Consider the following 27,798-nt stretch of genomic DNA (forward strand, 5'->3'; position numbering starts at 1 on the left):
AATATTGAATAGAGACTCAATTTGTCCAATGAAAACGGAAAGAGCAAAGTTACAGTTGAGCTGGCTTAATGGCTGGGTCTGGATAATAGTTGGTATGTCTGGAGCAACTCACATTTTTTGCAAATGAAAAGAAACATAGTTGTATTTACTACCAAATAAGTTATGTCACAGTACAATAATTAATCCCTTTTTTATTAATTTTCCTACAAATGTTATATGACACGTAGATTCCATGACCTTCCCCCCAATGTCATTCTTCCCTGGCGAATCACACATGTGTAACGTCCCTGGGTCATTTCTTGAGCTTGAAGAAGCAGACTTGCTGAGGACTTCCCAGTTAAAACAACCAAATTGTCCATCCAAACTGCTGCCGAGGATATAAGGCGGGACCCATCCTTATACCAACTACAGAAGGAAAGGAAGTGGGAAAAAGTTAAATAAAGTGAGGTATAATGTCAGAGCCTTTCAATATTGTCAGATTATTATAATTATAGGTTAAAGTGATTAGGCAATCACTTTGTCAAGACATATGAAATGCATAACCGGTCAGGACATATGAAATGCATTACATGTCAGGACATATGAAATGCATTACATGTCAGGACATATGAAATGCATTACATGTCAGGACATATGAAATGCATTACATGTCAGGACATGTGAAATTCATAACTTGTAAGGACATGTGAAATACATTACATGTCAGGACATATTAAATGCATTACATGCAGTACATATGAAATGCATTACCTGTCAGGATATAAGAAATGCATTACATGTCAGGACATATAAAATGCATAACCTGTCAGGACATATGAAATGCATTACCTGTCAGGACATAGGAAATGCATTACCTGTCAGGACATAGGAAATGCATTACCTGTCAGGACATAGGAACTGCATTACCTCTCAGGATATAGGAAATGCATAACCTGTCAGGACATATGAAATTCATAACCTGTCAGGACATATGAAATGCATTACATGTCAGGACATATGAAATTCATAACTTGTAAGGACATGTGAAATACATTACCTGTCAGGACATGTGAAATACATTACCTGTCAGGACATATGACATACATTACATGTCAGGACATATAAAATACATTACATGTCAGTACATATGAAATGCATTACCTGTCAGGATATAGGAAATGCACAACCTGTCAGGATATAGGAAATGCATAACCTGTCAGGACATAGCAAATGCATAACCTGTCAGGACATATGAAATACATTACCTGTCAGGACATATAAAATACATTACCTGTCAGGACATATAAATACATTACATGTCAGGACATATGAAATGCAGTACATATGAAATGCATTACATGCAGTACATATGAAATGCATTACATGCAGTACATATGAAATGCATTACCTGTCAGGATATAGGAAATACATTACATGTCAGGACATAGGAAATACATTACCTGTCAGGACATAGGAACTGCATTACCTCTCAGGATATAGGAAATGCATAACCTGTCAGGACATATACTACAAGTCAATATTTCGTTTACAGTTCTTTGCTAGTTTTAGGTGAGGCTAATCAAATTGAAGCTCAGCACTCACATATTGTGTTGTGGCAGGTTGCTGAAGTGGGTGCGGACTGAAACAATAAATCACTTACACTGGAGGCCATACTCTGATGGATAATTGCACCTAGCATGGGGTTGGTGCAAGTTCAATGATGTGTCGATGGTAGCACATAAAGAGGCATCAAGCATGATTTCAGTGTCTGATACTAGCATTAGCATAAATGGAGCATCAGGGAGCTGTGGGAAGCTATCCAGATGGCACGGGTCAACATCTCTCCAGAGGTCTTCCGTCCACTTATGGAATCGATGCCACGTTGATTTGCTGCACTTTGCCGAGCTACTGGGGATCCTACACGATACTAGGCATCTATCCCATGACTTTTGGCACTTTAGTTTATATATATATATCCTTTTATTATGAAACCTCCTTTTTAAAAAAAACATCTTATATTCATAGTGAAATGTATGGGTAATAGAGATTGTATTGGTATACGATAATATTGTGCAGCCTTAGAAATGGTATCTCTGTACTTTCCTGTATGTGATATCCCACTATAAGCTTGCAGGGATACTGAGATCATCAATTAGTCAATATCAGCCACTTAACCCTCAAAATAAGGGCTGTGTAATAATACACTTAATATTTTGTAATTGTGCATATAATATCTTTATGCCTCTTATGGTACACAGGACTGGTAGTCTGAGTCACAGTAGTATGACAAATATCTGTAATGCAACTGCTGCACTATTACTGTCACAGCAGCTGTTCTAAGTTGTTCCCAATCCCTTTGCCTGCTATTAACTTTTTACGTGGTGTTGTGGCCATCGTAGCCCCTTGGTTTGTATACTTGGTCACACTTCCCTACTGTCCATGCGATTACCAGCAGGCCATGTCCCCATGCTTTGGCTCCTTGTCTTGTAGTCTTTTGTGATTGGGTGCACAAGGAAGAGAAAGACTGCTGAAAAGTTCATTCATATTGCAGTAGGCATTTCCTCATTTGTAAAGAATGTGCAAATCAAAAAGTCCAAGGCTCCACCACAGCAGTCTGTCAATTTTCCCAAGGTGTGTAGCAGCCTCTGGAAAGGGATTGGTCAGTTATCATGATGAACTGTCGGCAGCATAAATAGGCACAAAAACAGACAAATCTCAGGTGCACAACTCCAAATTATTAATAATATATAAATGCAATAAAATTTTGCAATCAGTAGAGGTCTTCAGCATAATCTTGGCCAAGGTTATGGGCCTACCCACCATATCCAGGTAACCTCTGTAGGGTAGGTCCCTAACATACTACGATTCAAATCCAGAGCGCAGGATACCCCCAAACTAGCCCAGCTAAGCCGCCCCAGGGCACCGCCATAGTAAGAAAAGTGCAGTGTGAAAGAGATAGTTAGGAGCAGCTACTGCTGCATATAAAGGTAGCACCTCCTATTATATATATATTTAGGGTGTGCAGTCCAGAAATCTTTCCCATATACTCCATTTAATGTGCTTTATTGCACACCTGAGGGAAAGGTGACGCCCTCAGTCTGGATTAGCACCCTACCTTATTGGTTTAAAAGCCATCGAGTCTTGTGATGAATATGCACACTAGTAATAGGCACAATTCTAGGTAAGTCCTACAAGTTTTATATACTGTAGTGCAACTTTGGTTCATTTTTGGGGCGTGGGTCCCCCTGGATTGCCTTTGGTTGATCTGTTTCAGGGCACCACATTATAACACATTTTTCTTTTATAACACATTTTAACCCTTCACTGTTTGTTTATTATATATGTACCTCACTTTTTATTTTCATTCTTTATATGCAGCAGTAGCTACTCCTAACTATCTCTTTCACACTGCACTTTTCTTACTATGGCGGTGCCCTGGGGCGGCTTAGCTGGGCTAGTTTGGGGGTATCCTGCGCTCTGGATTTGAATCGTAGTATGTTAGGGACCTACCCTACAGAGGTTACCTGGATATGGTGGGTAGGCCCATAACCTTGGCCAAGATTATGCTAAAAACCTCTATTGATTGCAAAATTTTATTGCATTTATATATTATTAATAATTTGGAGTTGTGCACCTGAGATTTGTCTGTTTTTGTGCCTGCAATTTGTCTCATCAGGTAGCACCTCCCATTATATATATATTTAGGGTGTGCAGTCCAGAAATCTTTCCCATAGGCAGCATAAATAGGACTGAAGTTTTTTCACAATCCAAACAATTTCTCAAATAGGTTACAGGGTGCTCCTGCATAGCACGTGACACATCAGTTCTTGCCACAAAATCCTGGTAATAAATTTGCACCATTTGCATTAGAGATGTTACCAGAGCTCCCTTTAATTACTGGAATGGCAACTTACAAGCAGGTGTCCAGTCAACTAACTTGGGAAACCTATTTATCTTTGATGGTTTGAACCTACTACTGACTCCCTCCACTCCATGCCCCAGGTACTGTACTTCTGACAGTAATCTGTCAGATCTGCTCTCCAATTCTTCTCTGACAAACCATACCCCGGTGGGCTTGCCTTGCCATATGGGTCATCTATTGTCCCCACTACTGTACTTTTTCCACAGTTATGGACAAAATACCAGCCTATGGATATGTGTGGTGTAATCCTCTGTAATGAGGATGGATGTCTTCCCCATCTACTGGGCACAAGTCGGGGACCTATTGCCACACGTTGCAAAAGTTCCCCAACTATTAGTGAGGACCTGGGGGAGCATGATCACCCAGGCACCCAAGCTGCTGACACATATCACATGACTTACAAAAGGTCTAGACATCAACTGACATTACAGTACAGAATAAGATTTTTTGTCAGGTGCTTTAGTGCTAGGTCCAGCCCCAGATGACTAAACAAAGGGGTTTTATGAGCAACCAACATACTCCCTGACTGTTCTAGTCCCTTGTAATTTTATTACTACCTTGTACATTAACTCTTCCTGACAGGTCACACTCCACAGCCCCATCTCTGAACGTATGCTGCGAGCTTGGTACATTATGTTTTTAATAGATGGAACAAAGCTGAGCTTCCCTGAATGCTTTCATTTGACCATCACTCTCTACAATGCTGGAGCACTCTAGAGGGGGTTATTTGTTGAAGTTACTAGGGACATTAAGGATGGGGTCAGTCAAAGGGATTTCAATTAGGTTGTCACTACTGACTGCTGGAGCTGGCATACTGTTAGGGACAGGAGCATCCCAGGGTAACCCCAAAAGATTCAACAACCTGGAAAAACATCCCAGTGTTGCAAAAAAATGTAGTGTGGCCAAAGACAAAAGTTATGCTGAGAAGATAGGCACTTCTATCAGCTGTGGTCTTTTCCAACTGGGCTGATTGATGCAATTGTTGCCTGTGATGCCAGTTTTGTAGCAGCTGTGGTCTTTTCCTCTGGGCTGGGTGATGATGCTGGCTGACATTCTGAAGGCTGCAGTCTGTTAGCTTGACTCGTGATGAATATAACTCCGCTCACATCCCTGAAACAAGATTATTTACCAGGAGATTATTAACTAGGACCATATTTGCTGGGATGCCTTCCATGATTGTCATGTCTCAGGCCTCCTTGCCAGCTTCTCCAATCAAGATGTACCCTCACTAAGAGAACTACTTGTTCTAGTCCATTGGCCATGGTGATTACTGTGGCAGGAATCACAAGGTGATGGTTCACTACAGCAATTAAGTCCCCTGTGTTTTTCAGTCCATCTCCCTGTAGGGATCCCACTTGGACTTGAGGGTGAATCCTGCTGCTTAGTTAATCCCATCACTGCCACACTTTCTTGTGATGACTGGAGAGGGAACAGTGCTAGTGGGCTAATTTCTAATGGTCAGTCTTGGGTCACCAGACTTGGATTAAAGGCACAAGTCTGGGATGCTGGAGCTGTGGGATGGTTCATCCTTGGGTGCCCAATTTTTTCCATAGTTATCACAATCCCTATCCAGCTGGGGCTGTGATGGTCTCTGACGATTGCAGGGACAGCTAGAAACATCATTGAGTACTTAGGACTATGAACAAAATAGGGGAGTTCATCTGTTTGTACTGTCCTAAGAGATGACTGTTGAACTGGCACATTCATATTGCCCCATCTCTCTATGCTAGACATTTGCTCTCCTGGATAAACCATGTCCCCTGTGATCTTCTGCTGCATCTTTAGAAAAGCAGCCCCACCATCAATAGGGAATTGAGCCAAATCTCCCAGACAGTTCACGCTGTTGAGAATTTCTTACAGGTCCCTCTGATCAATGTTGATCATACCACTTTAACAGCGCCTTATCCAGCTCGCCTCTTGTCATTAGACAGGGGATATTAATGTCTCTACTTAAGCAGAGGGTTTCAAGATTTGCTTTGGATAATCCACAGTACTTAGTCATCCTGTGCTTTCTTCCATGCTGGAATTACTCATCACTTCAGTAATTTTATTTTCACAAACTGGTCAACAAAAAGCCAATTAGGATTATCCCTCTATTATAACACTAATAAACAGTATGTAACTGGACTGGCTAACTCTGCTAACTGTTATATATTGGGGTAGGTCTTCCTGAGCAACCCAAGTGGGCTTACTTCGCCACTCCTGGGGAATTGGGATTCACATGCCTGTTACTGACTTCTCCTACTGCATTGTAGGATGTTAAGTCACTGCCACAACCAGGATCCTAGACCGTATATGTGTGGTCTCGCTGCTGTAACACCTTCTGGTTGGTGATGGCTAATTCCTCACTGGCTGCTTATTATGAGTAGAGCTGCACTTGATAACTAGCAGAAGATGAGATCGGAGATACAGGACAATGGGAGAATGGATAAGCTTGTGGCTCTCATCTGGTAGTCACATGACACTAGCAGATGCAGGTCTCTTGTTCCAAGAAAATGTTTAATAGCTCCAAATATAATGTCATTATAAAAGACAATTGAAGGTAGTGGACATATGCAGCATATAGAAAGTTCTTCAGATGTCAAATGTAATGCAGTCAAAGGGGTCAAGAGAATACACACTTTCTGAGCTCCAAAGGCCATTTTATACACTTTTAACACACATATTGGCAACTGATAAATCAGCCCCCAGCCTCAATAAATCAATTAAGATCAGTTCACACATCTGCAGGAGGTTTGTACTCATAATCACATTTATGAATAAAGCAATGACTTAAAAAATTTAATTCAAGTTCACTTGAAAGCAAGTTGTCAATTGCATTCATTTGAATACAGAACAGGAGGATGACCCCCCTGTGGTGCATCTATGCTATAATACCACACCTAACAAAATTATCTATATGGATTTAAACTGTCATATCTTTACCAAACTATATTAATATCTACAAGAACTCTAAAACAGCAATCTGTGGTTTTCCCCAAATTACCTGCTGTCTATTACAGACTAAGGCCCTCATTCAGAGCCGTACGCTCTGAGCAGAGCGCACGCTCTGAATGAGGGCCGGGCTCCATTTTCATGGAGCGTCCTCCTGGACGCTCGTATAGCTGTGGGTCACCACCCACAGGCTATACGAGCGTGCTTTGTGATGGCCGCGATGGTCGAGACCATCGCGACCATCGAAATTGCGAGCCGGAGCCTGCGGTTGAGGTTTTCAACCGCAAGCTCCGGAGTGATTTTGGCTCTATCAGAGCCAAAATCACTCCCACTGACATCACTAGTGATGTCAGTGGGCCGGCTTCTGACGGGAGGCGTTCCCGTGGGAACGCCCCCGTCAGGGAGGCACGCCCCCGGCACGCCCACCAAAGGGGGCGTGCTGTCAATCAACATTGACAGCACGCCCCCTTTGATCGGACACAACGAGCGAAGGACTTTCCTTCGCTCGTCGCGTCTGGCGCATGCGCACGACGGAGCTCCCTCCGTCGTGCGCATGCTCAGTGCATAACATCGACCCACTTGCGAGCGGACAGCCGCTCGCGAGTGGGTCTGAATCAGGCCCTAAATTCTGCACATTGAGCATGATTCAGCATTCCTGTAAATGGAGGTATGTCGTCCCTCCTTTTCTGGGAGTGCTGAGCCCAGTGTCTGCATCATCCAACGCAGATGTACTGGCCTCAGCAGCACAAATGAGACGGCCAATCTGAGTAGCCTAATGTTTAGTCAGATAGCCGATGCTGCAACCATCGAGACCGGTGATCCGATGCTGCATCTTCAGACACAGCACTCGGATCTGCAATGTAGAAGTATTTAATATTGGATTCGATAATATAGAGGCAACCAATGTAAGGACTAACAGAGCAGAAGTAGAATAATATTTTGTAAGGGATAGTTAGTCTACAGTAGCTGCTGCATTCAAAATAGGTGGTAGGGATAAAAGTCTGGTTAGGAGAAGACCAGTAAGGAGTCTTTTGTAATAGTCAATGCAGGAGAAAAGGAGTGATGAAAGCATTAGACTATCCAGTGTGAGATATGGGCATATTCTAGATGTTTGTAACATGTTGTAGATACAGACTGTATGTGTGGAGCAAAGTACAGCTCTCAACCAAGTATAACATCTAGCAGTGAGCTTGAGGTGTAGGATTTATTGTTGTGTTGTCAAGAGAAATAAAGATATCAGCTATGAACCGTCTGTTGGATGGTGGGAATATTAGCTCAGTTTTTAAAAGATTGAGGGCCTGATTCAGACCCACTCGCTAGATGCGGCCGCTCGCACCCCGGGGTATGGAAATTCAGCTAAGTGACGTCAAGGCAGGCGCTCGCACGGCAAGGCATAAGCACGCCTACTATGTCTTGGCGTGCAATCACTTTGTGTTTACAGACGCCCACCAGCCTGTTTTTAGCCGCCCACTAGCAAACGCCATCTCCAGGAAATATATACAAACATCTGTACATCGGGTCCCATCGGATCTGACCACAGCGCTTGCGGTTGAGTGTACCCTACCGCAAGCACTGCGAGCACTTCAGTGTATAATTCAACCAGGTGACGTATACTATGACACTGCCTGTTAATTATGCACGCCTTTGAAACGGCGTGGAAACGCTCTGGCACGCCTGCGTTTGCAACTCCACTCCCCCGTTACTACTGCCCTGCTCCTGTTACCACCCACAAATATCTCCTGTCACTCATTCCACTGGGCTGTCTTTGCAGGGCGAGCAAGCGCATCCCGACCGCTCGTACTAGTTTGCGCACGCGCACTGCGAAGTATACGCATGCGCACATTAGCGAACATCGCCAGCAATGAGCGATCGCTTGCTGGCGAGCAGGTCTGAATCAGGTCCTGAGTTTGAAGTGGTGAGACGATATCCAAGATTAAGTTGTAGAAAAACAATCAGTAATGCGGGTCAACACAAATGGTGAGAGATCCGGAGAGGATAGGTAGATTTGGGTATCATCTGAATAGAGATGATACTGAAATACAAAGAAGCTTATTAATCTTCCAAGAGAAGTGGTAACGATAAAGAAGAGCAGAAGACCTAGAACTGAACCTTGTGTTACTTCAACTGTTAAATGAAGCGAGAAAAAAACAATGAATAGAGGAATGATGAGTAGGATGAGATATGGGATGAGACAGTGACGTGAAGACCTGTAGTATTTGTATGAGAAGAGAGTGGTTAACAGTGTCAAAAGCAGCAGAGAGATCAAGGAGACTTAAAAGTGTGTAATGGCCTTTAGATTAAGCAATGATCATATTGTTCATCATAATATTTGTGCAGTGTCTGTGGAGTGCTGGGAATGAAAGCCTGACTGAAGAGGGTTCAATAGGTTGTGTAAGAGAAGAAAGCGTACTGTATGTAGGAAGCATCTCAGGAAGCTGAGAGATAATACAGTAATTTGAGAGAGAATTTGGGTCCGAATTTTGGCCCTCATTCAGAGCCGCTCGTTAGCGGCAGTACGCTCGTTCCGAGTGATGTTTGCACATCTGCGCATGCGTACGCTTTTTAGTACGCATGCGCGAACCAGTCAGTGCGGCCGAAAATCGTTTGTACGCTATATAGCAAGTGCCTGCTATTTTGAGTGACAGAATGAGGCGTATGTGGGTGGTAACAGGGGAAGGTGCTTGAAAATGGGGAGTGGAGATTCAAACGCAGGCGTGCTTAAAGGTCAAAACGGGCGTTTTATGGGTGTGTATATTTAAAACAGCAGCGTCAATGACCACGTCACTGGGTTATTTTAGAGCCAGAACTGCTCGCAAATTTGTGGTAGCAAACACCAACCACAAGAATAGCGAGCAGTTCATACGCTGGTCGATGTACTCGATTAATCTAATAAATAGCGGACATGACGTATGGTGCGAGCGGCCAGGGGGCGTTTTTAACAAATAAACGAGCGTATGTTTTGCTCGTTCGTTCAGACTTAGAGGTGTGAACAGACTGCAATGTGCGTACGGATCATTTGAATAGCCACCCCTTGTTTTTAAACGAACGACCGCAAATAGCGAACGGCTCTGAATGAGGGCCTTTGTTTTTTATTGTAGGAACAATTACTGCATGCTTCACACAACCAAAAGATACCAGTAGAGATTATCCAATTTAAAATGAAGGTCCTCCTTAAGTTCAGTTATTTACAATGTGACATCCAGGGGCTGGCTGGCAAATTGTGTCCTGCAGGCAAGCACATGGCACACTTAGCAGAGGCTTTAGCAATCTATTGTTGTTGTTAGTGTAGGATGATGAAATTGTTTAATTAAGAGCTGTCATGTTGTATTATAAGTATTCTAACGATGGTAAACTGACAAACTTTGATCTCTTTAATACTCATACAACAACTTTTTACTGTTCTAGCTTATGCTTAAGGGAACTGTGTAATACTATTGAATACTATTGAACCTTATTTACAGCAAATTTTTTGCGGTTTGGTAACCAATAATTTTGGACACATCAGCATGTACTATATGTATTTTTATGTCATTTTATACATTATCTTAACCTCTTCATTACTATTCTTAATGTCACAAAATTTATTTATACTGATTTTTTATTCTTATGTCATTTTTGGGTGTATTGACCTTTACTAAATTCAAAACACCTGCTCCTATTATGTTACAATGAGTTTTATCCATGAAATCCTTACCTGACTTTCTGGCGCGGTCGGAATGCTACATGTGTACAGTTGAAGGTGACATACTGACCCTTGGAAGCATAACGCGTTCTCACTTTGACTATGTGTGATGTGGGTCCTCGCTCAGGAACTTCGGAATGGACAAGAATAGAAGTATTAGTGTGGAGAATGTGACACTAAACCCAGCACCATACAATTTCATTTTTAGATTACTTTTGTGCAGGTGGCACTACATGCTATCACATATCTCCAGAATATCGCCTCACCCTTACAGCCATTACACTTGTGGTCGCATGGACTTTGTAAACCACAGTTGTTCTTTACCATTAGTGACCCACAGTTGTACTTCGAAGCTGCACAGCCTGCGAATACAGTAATTATAGCAATATTTGTGTTAGGAAAATATGTTTATGGTTAGATTAGTTTTCATATTATACATGTATTTGAAAATTACAACTGGATCATTTATTGTATACAGAAACCAAATGGCAATTACCTTCCATTAAAGGCACTGAAAGTCTTCCGCTCTATTCATACTCTAAGTAGCAGGTTGTCATGTACTAATAATCTTCTTTTGTGCGTTGGATTGTACCCATGAAAGTAAGAGGTTACAGCTATATAGTCTGAGAAATCTCAGTGTCTTGGAGGTATCCAACATTTTTCTTTCAAAATTGTGGAGCCCTTGTTATGTCTAATACCTAGAGGTTGGCAAATGTAGGCATTAGACAATGCCTAGAGGTTGGCAATTGTAGGCATTAGACAATTCCTAGAGGTTGGCAAATGTAGGCATTAGACAATGCCTAGAGGTTGGCAATTGTAGGCATTAGACAATTCCTAGAGGTTGGCAAATGTAGGCATTAGACAATTCCTAGAGGTTGGCAAATGTAGGCATTAGACTATTCCTAGAGGTTGGCAAATGTAGGCATTAGACTATTCCTAGAGGTTGGCAAATGTAGGCATTAGACAATACCTAGAGGTTGGCAAATGTAGGCATTAGACAATTCCTAGAGGTTGGCAAATATAGGCATTAGACAATTTCTAAAGGTTGGCAAATGTAGGCATTAGACAACATATTTTAAGGTTAACCACATTCTATTATCAAAACACTGCAAAGTATTTGAATTATATTCCCCCTCACCATATCCCCAGATGGCTTTTCTGAGTTAAGGAGACAACACTGTAATTTGCCATATAGACTGGTTTTAGTGATACATCTTCCTTTAAGTTCATATTAATTAGTTCAAATGCTAATAAAAGCCATTATAGGGTTTTAAGGTCATAAATTAATATGCATCCAGCCTATACTGTATAAGCAGCCCATCCCAACAATCTATGATAAATCTAAAGAGTTAGATGGGGCTGATGCAGATGAAGTACAATGGGCATTCTACTGCTATCATTCAGAAGAAATACAGTTTGCACATATGTGGATCTGTACTGATCTCAAGATCTGTACACCAGTATATGCAGGGCTCCTGAGACTTTGGCTGGGCCTGGGTGATGGGGGAACATGGCTGTAAGCACTGGCGGATCCAGGGGGGGGGGCAATAAGGGCGATCGTCCACCGTACACATAGCCCTGATGCCTAAAAACCCTGACCACTTAATGACACGGCTAGTGTCAGCCAGCCGGGCTTAGCTTCTGTTGCTGCTGCCTGTCAACAGTGCAGTCGCACAGGCAGCCGTGGCGCAGCACCAGCGCAATGGTCTGTTATGTGACACTGTGGGGTCTATTCATGAAGCAGTGAAGTGTCCTGTTTGGCTGAAAACAGGGCACTTCTCTGCTTTGTGCTATTCATAGAGCAGGATTCCTCTGGAAAAGCTTATTACTTCTCCAGCGGTGTACCTGCTCCTGTATGTATCGCATCACCATACTATTGTATGGTGAGTGCAAGTCATAAAGAAACGGAAAGCTCAGCTTTACGTTCCTCCGCCATCTCAGGATGTCGTTAGCAGTGCTGTTAGGGAGAAGAGAAGCTGTCTTCCTGCATTCTCCCTATTGGCTCCACCCCCTTTTCTGCCAGCAGCCAATCAGAGGTGCCCAGGGTATATGGTCACCTCCTGCAGTGCTGGTTTGTGGCTGCCCCCGATACGCTGACCCAGTGCCTCCCCCACTATTGTAAGGTGACCCGGCATATGCATATAACGGGTCCTCCATCCAGACTGCCCGTTGCCCCCGTGCCCCCCTCCTGTTCCTTCCCCTGCAGCCTCTAAGATGATCCGGCATATGCATTAGCCGGGTCCCCTTCATCCTCTGCCCGTGGCCCCCCGTACCTTCCCCTGCCGCTGCCATAATGAGTCATGATGTCCCGCACAGACGCCAGCGCATGTGCAGGAGAATGAAGCCCCCGAATATGCAGAGAAGAAGAGAAGACCGGATTGCAGGACCTGGATATACCGCTTTGCTTCAGGAAACAGGTATGTGTACATGAATTGCTACTTATCATGATGAAGCATTGGGGGCAGGGTCGGGGGCTTGACCACGTGATCATGAACCCGCCCCCTCATCACAATGCCGAAAATAACGGCATTGTGAAGCAGGGGGGGGGGCCACGATGACGCAATTCAGAGCGAATTGTGTCACCGTACCCCGCTACGGGGGTTTCTAGTTTACACTGGGGAAGGGGTCTGGAGGGTCGGTGGCCTGCCTTTCCGGGGGGCCGTGAGCGGCACCTGATATTCGGGAGGCTCCCGGCCAAATCGGGAGGGTAGGCAAGCCTGTGTCAGTCTGTCTATGTGGAGTATATCAGTGGGGTTGGGGGGGAGGATCTGCTGCACATGTAGAGCTGGGGGGAGCTTTTGTAATGAATAGAGAGGGGAGGAGTCAGTATTAATTCTTAAACCACCCCCCCTAAAAGTAAAGTCTCGATCCACCACTGCCTGTAAGGGCTGTGCCTATGCCCCTGTGTTGTATACATTACCATGGTAAATGCTGCCGTGAAGACGCCCAGACTCGGGTAATCTGTACTCTCTGCGCTCCTAACTATATGCTACTGGTTTATTCCTGGTCATCGTCAGCAGTGTGTAATTGCACCTGCTTTATATTAGGTGCATAAAATATATATGCCTCCTATCAGGCATATATACACTTAGATGCTGGTCTGCTTGGGCCGCATTTGTGTGATCAAAACCTTACTGTACTTTGCAGGGCCGTAGTAGTGCGACCACAGGGCACCGCAGGGCAGGGGGCATGTTTGGGCCTGTCAATTTTCCTGTTTATTATCATTCACACGTGTAGCTGTCTATTATTTTATCCCCAGCATCTCCTGGCCTCCCCTATCTCTTCCCAAGCCCTTCCCCATGAGGCCATGGCCCTTTTTCAGGTGCAGATCTTATGTCCCTGTTTAAAAAATGGGGGGGCGCCAATCAGCCGCTACTTTAGAGAGGAGGGGGCCCGTGTGCATTGGGAGTAGTCTTGGGGATTCCACTTACTAATACCTCACACTATATTAATACTTTGGAATTTAAAGGTCAATTAAAAGTGTAGTTAGGAACTTATTTAGTGACACAGTACGCTACATAATCTGAGCCTAACTAGCTCCCTCTAATTCCAACTCAACTCAAAATGTTACTGTATATATAAGGTCTTAGGGGCCTCAGCTGTACTGGACCTGTGTAAATACTGTAAAGATATTCATCTCAAGAAAAGTATTTCTTTACTGCCTTTTTTATTGTGGACACAAAAATGTAATTATTTTTATCAGCCCACATAAAGACATTTCTATGGTGGAACTTACAACCTCACATTACTACAAAATAAGATAAGCATCCCCCTGGGAAGACACCTTGAAAAATACTCAATTTAAAGTTGAAACGCGTTGGTACTTTTACCACAAGGCTTGGATCCGAGAAGTGGGGACTACTTAGAGACACCACTGGTTGCTGAAGTTCCACGGACTCCTGTTCCCAGGAAGTGTTATCCAAGCAATTTTAGGTGTATTCTTTTTACACCCGCATCTTATGGTACACCTTGAATTTTATCATTGTTATGGTGGATTTATTTTTATCCTAAAGCTGTTTACATTTATTCAAATTATTAAATGATAATGCACTATGGTGGTCCTTTTCTCCCTGTTTTTTTACATGAATTTACATGAAATGGGAGTGTGAAGAACTCTTGGCAAATAATTTGAAGAAAACCTCATCTTCCTTTTTTATAGTGGAACTAACCATATATTTTGGAGAAATCTTACTAATCAAGTTTTTTTGTGTCACTCTGGACGTTCCCCTGTAGTGGGAATACTGACTATCTAAGACTGTGAAATTTGACAGGACAAGAATTTAATTTCATTCTTCCTGGACGTTTCAACTCAGTGACAATAGTGACTATCCTAGACTGTGTTTTTATTATTGAAGTGTGGTATTTTAATTATCTGTATTTCTCTGTGCGCTTAGGTGACTACTCTATTTTATAGGGCTCCTATACTCTCTTTTATATCCCCCTGGGAATTGCCCCTATTACCAAAGATGAATACCCCCCAGACAAGGGCCCCCTACATTAAACCTTTTTTTACACTATTGTTTGGATGTTTTGTACTTCATAAATAACCTCCACTGTGCAGAGGAGTGCACTCACGTAGCCTATTGTACAGTACAGTCCATGATATGGGTGTGCTGTTAGACATATGAACACTTAGGGGTTGATGTAACGTTCATCATAAACTAATTTTGTTGGCGGAAATTGTGTTTTTAATTTATATGCACACATACAAAATATTCTGACGTATCTATCCCTGTGTAAGAGGGTTCAAGCAAAGTTGTCCCTGCAGACCACAACAAAGCTGTCACGAGGTGTAAACAATAACCCCCCCCCCCTGGTGAGAAATATCCACTGATGATGATGACAATCAGCAGCAGCTTCTGATTGGCTGAATGTGCCTTGATCCCTCCCAATGATTCTTTTACTGTATAAGTTTGGCTGCTGCCATCTTTTTGCATTATTTGTAACATATTTGCAATTGTTCGGTAGCAGTAAAGCAAATTCCTATTTTTTTGTTTTGTTTTTTTAGGGGAAGACATTGGATGTTTGTATTTAATTTAACTTAGTCATTACTTTAATGTTGTATTGCACCTGTATTTTAAATGGCAAATGCAGCTTTTTATTAATCTTTGGAGACACAGACTGTTTTATGTATATAATACTTCATTAATGTACTATATTTTGTCTGGATTATGTACTGTAACTTTAGCATCTACTACTTCCACTGCAAAGCTACATTAACCTGTCAAATATACCAATGTTCTCTCCTGGCATAAAACTTGGGCACACACTAACCTTGCAGAGCTGGACGCATCTTAAGATTTCCCCAGCTCTGCAAGGTCCTTTATTTGTGGTGCATTTTATAGTTACATTAGTACAACATGCGTCCAACTGAACCTGGGCCCCTTATTTGTGATCTAATGTTTGCCTGCATGACCCTATTGAGGGATAGCCCACCCACAACAAGTCACACCAGCTATGGCATACTTACTGTACAAATGAGATATGTTGTACTAGATAGATTAAACCACTTCATCATCTTCAAACGGTGCAGTTTTCTACTTATGTGGTCTTCCCACACTGCTACATTCTCTAATCTTTTCCTAAAGGATGGGTGCATTAACATAAATACTGACAATGTGCAGCCTGCTTACAAGGTGATGTCAATCGCAAGTGAACAGGGTAGGAAATAAGGAAACATCAAATGTAAAATTGATTTCAATAAAATTGTTGGAGAGGGGTGCGCTCCGGCCTTGTCTCCTTCTCCTCTGCATTCTGGGCACTAGGACCCGTAGACAGCTGGAGGTGTGACCTCCGACCTTTTACTGTAGTGCACATGTGCAACCCTTGTGTGTCATAGCTCCTGCTAGAGACCTGTATTACCTGCTGTATACCACTGCCATAGCATATTAATTTATACCGCTGTTAACCCTGTACATCACCGCTGTACTGCTGTTAACCCTTTGTGTTACCACTGCTACCAATAACCCTGCTAGCCTGGTTAAGGAGTCTTTGTGTGGACTAACCTTCATTTCACATTCTACTGACACCCTATAGAAACCATTCAGGTTCAAACAATAGGTAATTTTAATAAAACTAACTTTGTAACAAATAATAATAATGCGCAGAGATAGGGTTAGTAAAAATGTGTAGCAGATAAGTAATGCAAAGCTTAATAGTTACCGTAAAGATGCTGTATGGCCAAAATATCATCTTGTGCCAAGTGACGTGTCCGTGTATGTGTAGCATTAGGATGCATGAGTGCAGAGACATCACTAGAGTGCCACAACCCAAGTGCATGACCAATTTCATGTGCCGCTACCTGGACCAAATCATTGTACCACACCCCTGTAGGGAAGGAGAAGGGTGAGCTGAATAGGGAAATTAGATGATACATTGATATGTTTTAAATCATAAAGTGGAAATTTAAAAACAGAGAAGATACAAAAGTGAGACAGTAAATCTGCTGAATGATGAGCAAAACTGAGACATCTTCTCTTTCTAGGACTAGCACCTGCCTCTTCATATTCCAATGTGTAAAAGCGGGCATGGTTTAATTAATGTCATAATGCAATTTCCATTGTATAGAATGCATGCACTAAAATGATTTAAAGGACTTTAAACTTTGTATCACACCACCTTCTCAGCTACCATGTGGAGGAGAGACGCAATAGAGGACAGACTGTCTGCAAATGGTGAAAGAGACTGTTGCACAGAGGGAAAGTCTACAAGAAAAGAGATACCACCATGACATGGAGGAAAGACCGCCACAGCATGTTTTTGTGTGTATTAGACCTAACATTTAGTTGCATCTTGTGGAAAAAGTGTGTATTATAGTTGTTAAAATGTAGCATATAATAGAAAATATTCACAAAAGTGTATAATACACCTGTTTTATTTTAGTCATTTATAATAGACAAAATAAATAATGTTTTATAAAAAAATATATCTTTGAGTATATGTTCTTATAAATAACATTCCCCCTTTAGTATTTCTGTCAAATATAGAATTAACACACATGAACATGGTACTCCTAATTAAATGAGACCCTCAGGCCCTGATTCAGAGCCGGACGCTCTGACCAGAGCGCTCGCTCTGAATCAGGGCCCACCTCCATTAATATGGAGTGTCCTCCTGGACGCTCGTATAGCTGTGGGTCACCACCCACAGCATATACGAGCGTGCAGGATGATGGTCGCGATGGTCTTGACCATCGCGACCATCGCCACTGCGAGCAGAAGCCTGCAGTTGAGTTTCTCAACCGCAAGGCCAGGAGTGATTTTGGCTCTATCAGTGATGTCAGTGGGGCCGGCTTCTGACGGTAGGCGTTCCCTTGGGAACGCCTCCGTCTGGCAGGCACGCCCCCGGCACGCCTACCAAAGGGGGCGTGCTGTCAATCAACATCGACAGCACGCCCCCTTTGATCAGACACTACGAGCGAAGGAAAGTCCTTCGCTCGTCGCGTCTCGCGCATGCGCACGACGAAGCTCCCTCCGTCGTGCGCATGCGCAGTGCAGACCATCGACCCACTTGCGAGCGGACAACCGCTCGCGAGTGGGTCTAAATCAGGGCCTCAGTTCCTTGCATAAATGGGGGCAAATAATGTTTAGCAATGTGGTAAGGATTGTAGACTGTGCCACTGGTACAAAAAACAAAATAAAAGAGTAGTGATTACCTTGTCTCCAGCTGAATCGTGAAGGCCCAAGTATCCAAAACTCATGGTTATCAAAGTGAATCTCTCCTCTTGGTGGCAGAAAAGCATGAGCTAGTTCTCCATTCAAACCATCAAAACAGGGGTGCAAAGGGGAGCCCCAACAGTCACTGTGATTAAAGGAGTAAAATCCTGTAATGTAAAGGTGTAAATTGGATTAATGTAATATTACGTAATTTAACAAATGGTCAAAGTCTACATAGTGCTAGTCCCACTGGACATGGCTATCCATTGAGGAGTCTGCTGATTATGTGAGACTTGAAGGCTGTTATAGTTAATAGTTTTATTATATGTTAATATAGTTGTAAGCCTTCTTCATGTGTTTGCGAAAACAGATGCAAAGAAATAAGGTAGCGTCAGGTCGTCTGGAGCAAATAGATTATGCAAGTAAAGGGCAGCAGACACTGATGGAGCCCTCTCACTCTTGACAACCTGTTGTCCAATGACAATAAAATCCCAGCGGGCTAATGCAGCAGTGAGCAGTGCATCAGCAGACACGTACAAGATGTTAGAGAACCTGCAGGATAGCCTATCCCTAAACGCTAGACCTCAGACAAGTAGCCTTTCTGAACTAGGTTTTTCTTAGAACATTTGACCCTAAAATTAGATTTTTAATTATTGATGTAATTATACTTTAACCTAATATGTTATCTTTCCTGAATTTCTAGATTGCTCAGAAATGGTAGGAATAAGTGAGTTGATTTGCCCAGTTGTCCTCCATGCTCTGTATGTGGTGTTACTGAGAATATTGTCAGCAATTTAGTCTTATCATTTACTTAGCCTAAGGAGTGTGGGGGTGCAGAGTCAAGATCACCAGTGGAAGGTTCTGTGAGATGAGGGGGCACATGACCCCCCCCCTATATTTTTTGGTACAGTTGGAGCAGATATTTACACCTTATCCTGATGCAGTAAATGTTCTCCCGAATCTGGCCACTAAACAGAACAGGAGCTAGGAATCAGAGGCTGGCCCACTCTGGAGATCAACAGCACAGGAAAGTAAACCGATGGCAACCTGTTCTTTCCAAAGGTCTTTCCAGAGCGGGGAAAACAGGGAGAGCCAGTGAAGACAGTCAGTGCGTGTGAGTCTGACAGGCTGTGAGAGCTGAATGTTAGCATGTTGCAGCTAATTGTGACTGGAGACTGTAAGAGCCTCAGCTTCACACTGAGGGCCTAATTCAGACCCGCTCGCGAGTGCTGAGCGCTCGCAAGCGGGTTGATGGTGCCCTAATGCGCATGCGCATGACGGAGGGAGCTCCGTCGTGCGCATGCGCGAGACCCGCATGGGTCTCGCACCAAAGGGGGATTGCTGTCGATGGTGACTGACAGTATGCCCCCTTTGGTGAGCGTGCCGGGGGCATTGCTGCCCAGACGTGTGGAGCCAGCCCCACTGACATCACTAGTGATGTCAGTGGGAGTGCTTTTGGCTCTGATAGAGCCAAAAGCACTCCTGGGCTTGCGGCAGCGAGACCCTACCGCAGGGTCTCGTCACAAGCCCGATGGTCGCGATGGTCTTGACCATCGCGACCATCTTTTTGGTCGCTCGCATAAGCTGTGGGTGGTCACCCACAGCTATGCGAGCGGCCAGGAGGCCGCTCCATTTTTAGGTAGGAAGGCCCTGATTCAGAGCGAGCGCTCTGGTCAGAGCGTCCGTCTCTGAATCAGGCCCTGAGCCCCAAACATGACTGTCAGTCTAGACCTGGACATATCAGCTGTGATTGTGACATGCGCTCATCTATTTCACAATGTTAAGTAAGGTTATGGCATAGGAAAAAAATGCACTCCATACGTTTTTGTTTCAAATTTGACATAGATGTATGTGTGTGTATTAGTCACATTTTGTTTACTTCAATATTTACACTACTGGCCACAAAATTCACACTTTTTATTGAAATGTAAAGGAATTGAAGTCCAGAGAATAACCTGAAATGGTACAAAGGTAAGCGTTAAATTACTAGAGCAAAGGTTCCCAAACTTGGTCCTCAAGACACCCTAACAGTCCAGTTTTTAACAATATCCATGGTTGAGCGCAGAAGGTTAAATAAAAATACTGAGGTATTAATTAACTGTGCCCAAGTATGGTTATCCTTAAAAACTGGACTGTTACGGTGCCTTGAGGACCGAGTTTGGGAACCTCTGTTCTAGAGGTTAAAAAAAAGAAGAGTTTAGGTTAGAATAAAATGAAAAATAATGTCATTTTCAGAGTAATATAAGAAAACCTTTTTTAGGGAACAAGTAATGGGTTAAGAAATGTTGGCAGACCTGCAGCATTGTAAAGAGGCTAACCTTGGCCATGAAGCTCTGTCAGTAGATTACTGAAGACTGGGAGGTGGGTTTTATGGACCAAAAAAAAAAAAAACATACAAATTTTAAATCTTCGGTTCATCATGCAGGGTTTTTCTACTATATGGTGGTGTCACGAATGACTCAGGAGGATCTCCTACTAAGGAGCTGAAAGCTGAGGCCCGGGATTGTGGAAGGAATCGGAAGCGAGGGGCCAGGATGTATGACCTCCTCATCCACAGGTATCGGATGTTGGCGAGACCCGACCAAAGGTGTGGAGTCTAAGCTGCTGGGAGGTGTTCACCAGTGACCCCTCCAAGCGGGATATGGGTTTAAGCTGCACCCAGCAGGCAGGTCACGGCCCTTTGATCAGGTATCCGATACATGTGGGAAATGGAGATTAGAACACCGATGAAGCCCAGGAGGGTTGTACTTCAGAAAGAAGCACTAGCGAGGTCACTGTACAAGGATGTAGGTATTGAGTATACAGGCAAGGTATCAGATGGCCACTGGCACAGGAGGTATACACGGTAGTTGCACTCGAAGACTGTACTGATACGTGGGCTAGGTGTTTAGGTGCACCACTGGCACAGGGGGATGCCGCTGTGATTGTACTCGCAGGATGTACTGAGTCCGCGGGCAAGGTGTTTCAGATGCACCGCTGACACAGGAGGATATCGCTGTGATTGTACTCGCAGCATGTACTGAGTACGCGGGTAAGGTGTTACAGATGCACCGCTGGCACAGGAGGATATCGCTGTGATGGTACTCGCAGGATGTACTGAGTACACGGGCAAGACGCACCGCTGGCACAGGAGGAACTTAGAATAGACTTGAGAGTAGAACAACAAGGGAACCTGTAACGTAGTGACGGCAAGCAAACACTAGTTGTAACGACGTTGTACAGGCAACTTTCTGTTGTCCAGAGCCTGTTAAATACCCAGGTAGAAGTCCATTGGAAGGCAGTGTCAGCTGACAAAGATCATGCTACCATTGGACAGAGAGTCAGTCAGGTGATGAATATTGTCATGGCTGCACCCATGATGGCAACCTCGGTAACCAAATCACAGAGCAGCAACTGGAAGACAAGCACACCTAAGGCATAATCCTCACCGCGCCACTCGCCGCTGCACCAGACGTCTGACCGCGCGAGAAGTCAGGGGAAGACGGCGCTGAGGTGAGTAACGGACAATCCTAGGCTGGAAGCTGACAGGCGGTCACTGGGATGCTCTCTGTGCTGTATGGCGGTCACTTGGGATTCTCTGTGAGCTGCATAACATTGTGATACTGTACCAGTATTCCCAGGGTCAAATGGAATGCCTTTTCTTTTTGCACCAAATGTATTTTATCTCTTTTTCTACAACATTCTACCTATTTATCTATCTATCAGCTTTAGGCATATACAGGACAGTGCAGTCAAGTATTCTGTATTGAACTGTGACAAGTTTCATCCAGCAATGCAATGGGTTGTCAAGGACTCTACACCCGCTAGTGGTGCCAAGGCATATCCAATATTCACAGCAGGTGTGTGGCCACATACCCTCATACACATGGCCACAACCCCTCCATCCTTACCCTAACCCCCACCGACTATGGTGACCTATCTATCATATTTTTTCTGGATTTGACACTGAAAACATCTGTCTGGGCATACAATTTTGGAAATGTAAGCAGCAATGTCCACCAAAATTGTAATGGTTGGGATGTAGGTGGGGACTAACTCAGTGCCTGGTGCAGAGGTGTATGCAGACTCAATGGTTTGTGTACAACGCCAATGGTTGCCAATCGGCGCATTAGCAGAATATGTACTGCACATGTCCCGTACAGTGTCTGAAACATCGGTTGCACTCAGTACCCCTAAGCCGCAGCATGATTGAAAGTCTGAATCAGGAAACAAGTATAGTCCCACAGGATGCTTGGAGGTCATTGAAAATTGTGTTCATGACCAATATAATGCTAGGCAGCCCCAACCTGCATTCCTTCCTTCTAAAACAACTTTGGCTTATCCCAACTACCCATAAGTCGGTATCCATTTAGAATGTCAACATGATTTGAATGTTGACAGTCAGAATTTTGACACTGTCAAAACGTCAACATGTAAAATGTCGACATCATCTACATATGTTGGCATGCTCTAAATGTCGACATACTCATTATGTTGCCATTTCACATGTCGACAGTTAAAATGTAGACAGTACATTTTAATGTTATTTTTAGGTTAAGGGTTAGGTTTAAATATTTATAAAATGTTATGTCGACTCTGACATTTTGACCATGTCAACATATCATACCACACCCCATGGGGGCAATTCAATTCAATGTGATGTCGAATAGCCCCGGGAGGGAGCTCCTGCAGCTTCAATTCAACGCGATGTTTAGACGGGCTAAAAGATTTCTTCTCACACCCCCTGGGGGTGCGAGGACAAATGGAAAAAAGTGCCGGCCGTGCGGCTGTTTTCCAGCTTAGCGCGGCGCTAACAGCTGCGCGGCTGGCACTAGAAGGAGAATGCCGGTTCTTGCGACTAAACACCCAGGTTAAGTCATGAGAACCGGCATTCTCTGACTTAACAGCTGGCTGAATTAAATAGCTCTGGGAGCTCCCGCCGGGGAACTATTCGACATCGCATTGAACTGAATCGCCCTCCATGAGTCATGATGAAAATACTAATTGTGGGACAATGCCCTCAAATGGTGTTGAATTCAGGATGGTTGGGAGGTATGTTTCAGAGCCCAGGTTACCATTTGAAAGCACCAGAACAGTCTATTAGCAGTGATAGTAGACTTTATAAATTAGAGCACTGTGCAATGACATGACAGAGGAAAACGCAGGATTTTGAAAGGGGGGGTTTCCAAATGCTTGGTTATCGAACCAATATCTTGCCACAAAAATAAAATAAAAAATAAATATACATACACACTGCGGCAATTAGGGCGGCACTCCACGGATTCAGCAATTGTGTCTATGCTGAATCCATGGAGTGACGCCCTAATTTCTGCAGTATATTTGGAGTGACTTCATTCCCGGGAGGGCACCCAGGTACATTTGTTTATGTAAGTGGGGTGTCGGGCAGAGGAGAGGAGAGGGAGAGATACAGCTTACGCAGGATTTAGGACCACTACAGTAAAACATACCATTCAGCCTATGACGGGGTACACACACACTGACTGACACAGACACACACAGACAGACACACACACCTATATCACTAATAAATATAAATGCAGCAGGCAAATAAATACAGCCAGCATGATTTATTAAAGACCACCATCCCCCTAGTAGCACCCCTTATACAGTGCCCCCCCTCATGCAGTATCCCCAGTAGTGCCCCTTATATAGTGAACCCAGTAGTAGTCCCCCCTATGCAGTGCCCCTTACATATATAGGACAAAGACACAACAAAAAACAACTTACCTGAATCCCTGCGCCTTCTGCTGTCCGCTCCACCGTCCTCCTGGCCCGCTCTGCACTATGGGAGAGACGTCATGACGTCTCCCCCATCACCAACTGCGGGAGCCGGAAGGTGGTGCTCATGGGTGAGTTCCAGGCCGGCTCCGGCAGTGGGCGCAGCAGCCAATGAGAGGTGACTGACTCTCATTGGCTGCTAAAACAAACACACACCGCCGGGTAGTACGAGTGTACTACCCGGCACCGGCGTGCTTGTTACTGTGTAGTGCGGACCGCACTACACTTACTGATCGGTGGGCGGGGAAGGGGGTGTTTTCTGGGTACTCAGAACCCCCCCTGCGTGCACGTATGCATGACCATACAATGTTGTCATAAAAAATGTAGTAATACAGAATCTTCTATATCTGGTAAACAGGTTGCACTGGTGGCTCACACAAGGAAGAAGGAACAGGACGTTTAAGATTAAGAGGGTTAGACGAGGGGACGTGTGTGATATTAGTAGTAGGGTTCAGAATTTGCTCCAGGGGCCTATAGTTACAGCACTGGGGATATCCATTTTACACCTAGCTCACCTCCCATCTCTCTAGTCAAGTACCACTCAATTTCAAAGATGATAATAAACCTAAAGTTAATTACATTGCTTGTTTTACTAACCGGGTAACATGGTTCTTATCCTTAAAGACACTTACCAATACTTAGATCAGGCTTCTGTTTGGGAAGGACTCGCTGAAAGGTAAGAGCGGATACATTGCTCCACATGTTGAAGGCGATCTCTAAGGCCCTCTCTGTGTCCCCTCTATTTAGCGTGTTGGGATATTGGACAATCCTGTAATAAACAGTCACTTTTTGAGAACTATTTACAGCCGTGGCTTCTTGGTGAAACAATTTTATTTGTTGTTTATAGTATTTCAATATTAGATAATGTACTAAATATTATCCTACCTATAGGTAACCAAGCTTACCCTTCTCCATATAATATTTGTATGTGCTGCACCCAAATGAATGCATATCACACAATGTAGTAGCCTGCGAGTGGCGGCAAGTACAGAGGTTTCGCAATATTTAAAGTGGAAATATTTTTAAAGGGAAAACCAACCTAACCATGGCTCCATAAGTATTTATGTCATAACTACATGTTATGAATATCCCAGTATTAATTTTATAGACTACACGGTTTACAGATACTGCAAGATCCTTATAGACTCACCTGTATGTCAGGTTTAAATGATCCCATTTGTAGCCCAGTGGGTTTATGGTATATCGCTTCCATCTCCTACTGTGAGAGGGGAATGTTACACCGCAAGCTGCACCATCACTCTGCAGCTAGAGAAGAAATCCCACAAATCATATGTACCATAGTTTTATTGCTATAACATGATCCACATAGAAGAAAGTTTATAAGTACTGCACCTTAAATATAAGCTTATGCTTTAATATCACTAAAAGGTTCCACACTCAATTATCACAATTATCCTTTACTCCTGTAATATATGGCAGAGTACAGTACATGCTGCTACTCACCTTTGTCTGAAGTATAGATTCTTGCTGGTTCCAAACTCCAAAACTAAGTAGGAGAGTAACACCAGTGAAAACGTACACAGTCATGCCATAGGCACCATCCACCAGCACCCAGCTCATCCTGGGTATATATTAAGCAGTCTCAGGAATGCCAGTCACTCTCCTTTCCCAAAGCATGACAGAATCAGCACAGTATTATCAAATCCCAGCAATTTCAGGCACCAGAGTAAGTGTGGAGCAAATATGGGAGATCAAACAAATAGCCTAAAGCTGGATGGAATTAGGATGTGTGTGAAGGAAGAGGAAGGAAATATAGATAAAAGAATAAGACAATCTAAAACTACAGCAGATATGCATAGTTCAGCGGGAAAGAGAAAAGTGTTAGAGCAAAGCCGGGACGCGGGGATCATGTGTGTTTTGTTAGTGGAAACGTGGAGAGATGAACAACTCTCTCTTTGTCTTAGACTCCAATATGACCTTTTTAACCATATGTTAGATTTAACACCCTCCCTCCCTTAGTTTATCCCATTCGAATACTAGGAGCAGACAAATGAATGATATTTTTTGTTCTTTTTTTTCAGTACAATGTCGATATGTGTTAACACAAGTATAAAATAACATTTTACCCTTTTACCACCAAAAAATGACTGCATAATAAAATCAACATTTGCAATAAGCCATTTAATGGTAAAAGTCATAGACAATAAATAAATATTAAAGAATGGACATTCATGCCTAAAACTGCTTAGGAATAATGCAAGAAAACACCAAAAACTGGACTTAACATTCATTTATTACTTACATATTTATTGAAATACATCAATATTGTAGTCACTATTTAGACCAGGACAACAATAATTTCATTAAAAAGTGGTGGATGTTGTCTACTGGTATCTGCGACATCCCTGCAACATAATTATATTATATAATTTTAAAGGTATGATGCGAGTGTAGGTATAAGTTACAGTATATCAAGACTACACAACTCATCTTCCACTATAAAACTTGACTGTAGTCGTCTTGTCAGTTTTAAAACGTAAGCTGGGTACACACTGACAGATATTTTGGCCGATCAATTGATCAACCAATATATTTGGTGCCCGTCGGCCAGTGTGTACCAGTGATATGTCAGCATATGCTTTACATACATCTAGATGGCTGTACTTAAGTTTCCGCTATTTAAGGGCTAGGTTAGGTTAGGAGTCTGAGAGGGAGAGAGTGTGGGGTGGGAGTGCGGTGGGTTTCATTTGTTATTGTGTGGGTCTAATAGGGGGGTAGGGTGTGAGGTGACGTGTGAGGATATTTGAAGTAATGTGCAATGTATATATGTATTATATAATTTTTATATTTATGTAATATTGTTGCAATCTGCTTTTAATAAACATAACCAGTGATATGACTGTGAACGATGTCGTTCACAGACATATCGCGTTGGCTCTGTTGCACAGCCCGTACACACGCAGCGGCAGCCGCAGGGAGGGAGACGGGCCCGCGGCTACCTGGAAGATAATGGTCATTCAGTGTATATGAACGACCATCATCTACATATATATCTGCAGATCACTCGATTTACAGATATATATGCTAGGTGTGTACCCACCTTCAGGGCCTCATTTATCAGCGAGTTTTATCATTCACGACGAGTATTTGATAATGGTGCTCCAGCCAATGAGCTCCCAACTATCATCGGCTTGAAAAATGACAGTTGGGAGCTGATTGGCTGGAGCACCATTTATCATACACAACAAGTTTTATCACTCGCTGTGAGTGATAAAACTCGTTGATAAATGAGACTTTAGGATAACATAAATAAGGACTTGTTGAGATACTACACATACTCTACGGGTAACACTAAAAGTGAATCTGTAAACCACTGGAGAATACGTTTTTTCTAGGGGTGAACGGGTTCGGATTTCTGAAATCCGAACCCCCCCGAGCCCCCCGATCCGAGTCCGATCCGAATCAGGCTCGACTTTTCCCGCCTGACTCGGATCTGAAATCGAGGCAAAACGTCATCATCCCGCCTTCCGAGTCTCGCGGGTTTTGGATCCTATATAAGGTACCCACGTCGGCGCCATTTTCTCACTCGGCTGTGGACAGTGAAGAGGGAGGGTGGGAGTTAGGGCTGTGTAGTGTAGTGTAGTGCTGCTGTTGTCCACTACTTCAAAGTCCATAGGGGCTGGCTGTGTTGTGCTGTGCTGCTGTTGTTAATAGGGGCTGTGTCCACTACTTCAAAGTCCATAGGGGCTGGCTGGACTGTGTTGTGCAGTCAGTTCTCCATAGGGGCTGTGTCCACTCCAAAGTCCTGTGCAGTGTCCCAGTCCTAAAGGAGTGCTGCAGTGTTGTCCAGGGGGTGCTCTGTCCATCAGGGGTGCTCCCCCCAAGTG

At 43.5% G+C, this 27,798-nt stretch overlaps 1 protein-coding gene across 1 annotated transcript; it reads right to left on the bottom strand.

Moving 5' to 3' along the window:
* Window positions 1-212: 212 nt before the first annotated feature.
* On the bottom strand, window positions 213-25,534 carry LOC148516699 (matrix metalloproteinase-23-like). The gene is made up of 8 exons (XM_088479774.1): window positions 25,415-25,534; window positions 25,101-25,216; window positions 24,583-24,719; window positions 18,172-18,339; window positions 16,680-16,844; window positions 10,784-10,879; window positions 10,530-10,647; window positions 213-405 (listed from the first exon to the last, which is right to left on the bottom strand). Exons 1-8 carry the CDS (start codon window positions 25,529-25,531, stop codon window positions 213-215), a joined length of 1,110 nt encoding a protein of 369 aa, XP_088335900.1. The 5' UTR covers window positions 25,532-25,534.
* Between the last annotated feature and the right edge of the window lie 2,264 nt (window positions 25,535-27,798).

This window comes from Taudactylus pleione, unplaced genomic scaffold (genome assembly GCF_031769625.1).
Source record: "Taudactylus pleione unplaced genomic scaffold, aTauple2 ptg000244l, whole genome shotgun sequence".
Classification (NCBI taxonomy): Eukaryota; Metazoa; Chordata; class Amphibia; order Anura; family Myobatrachidae; genus Taudactylus; species Taudactylus pleione.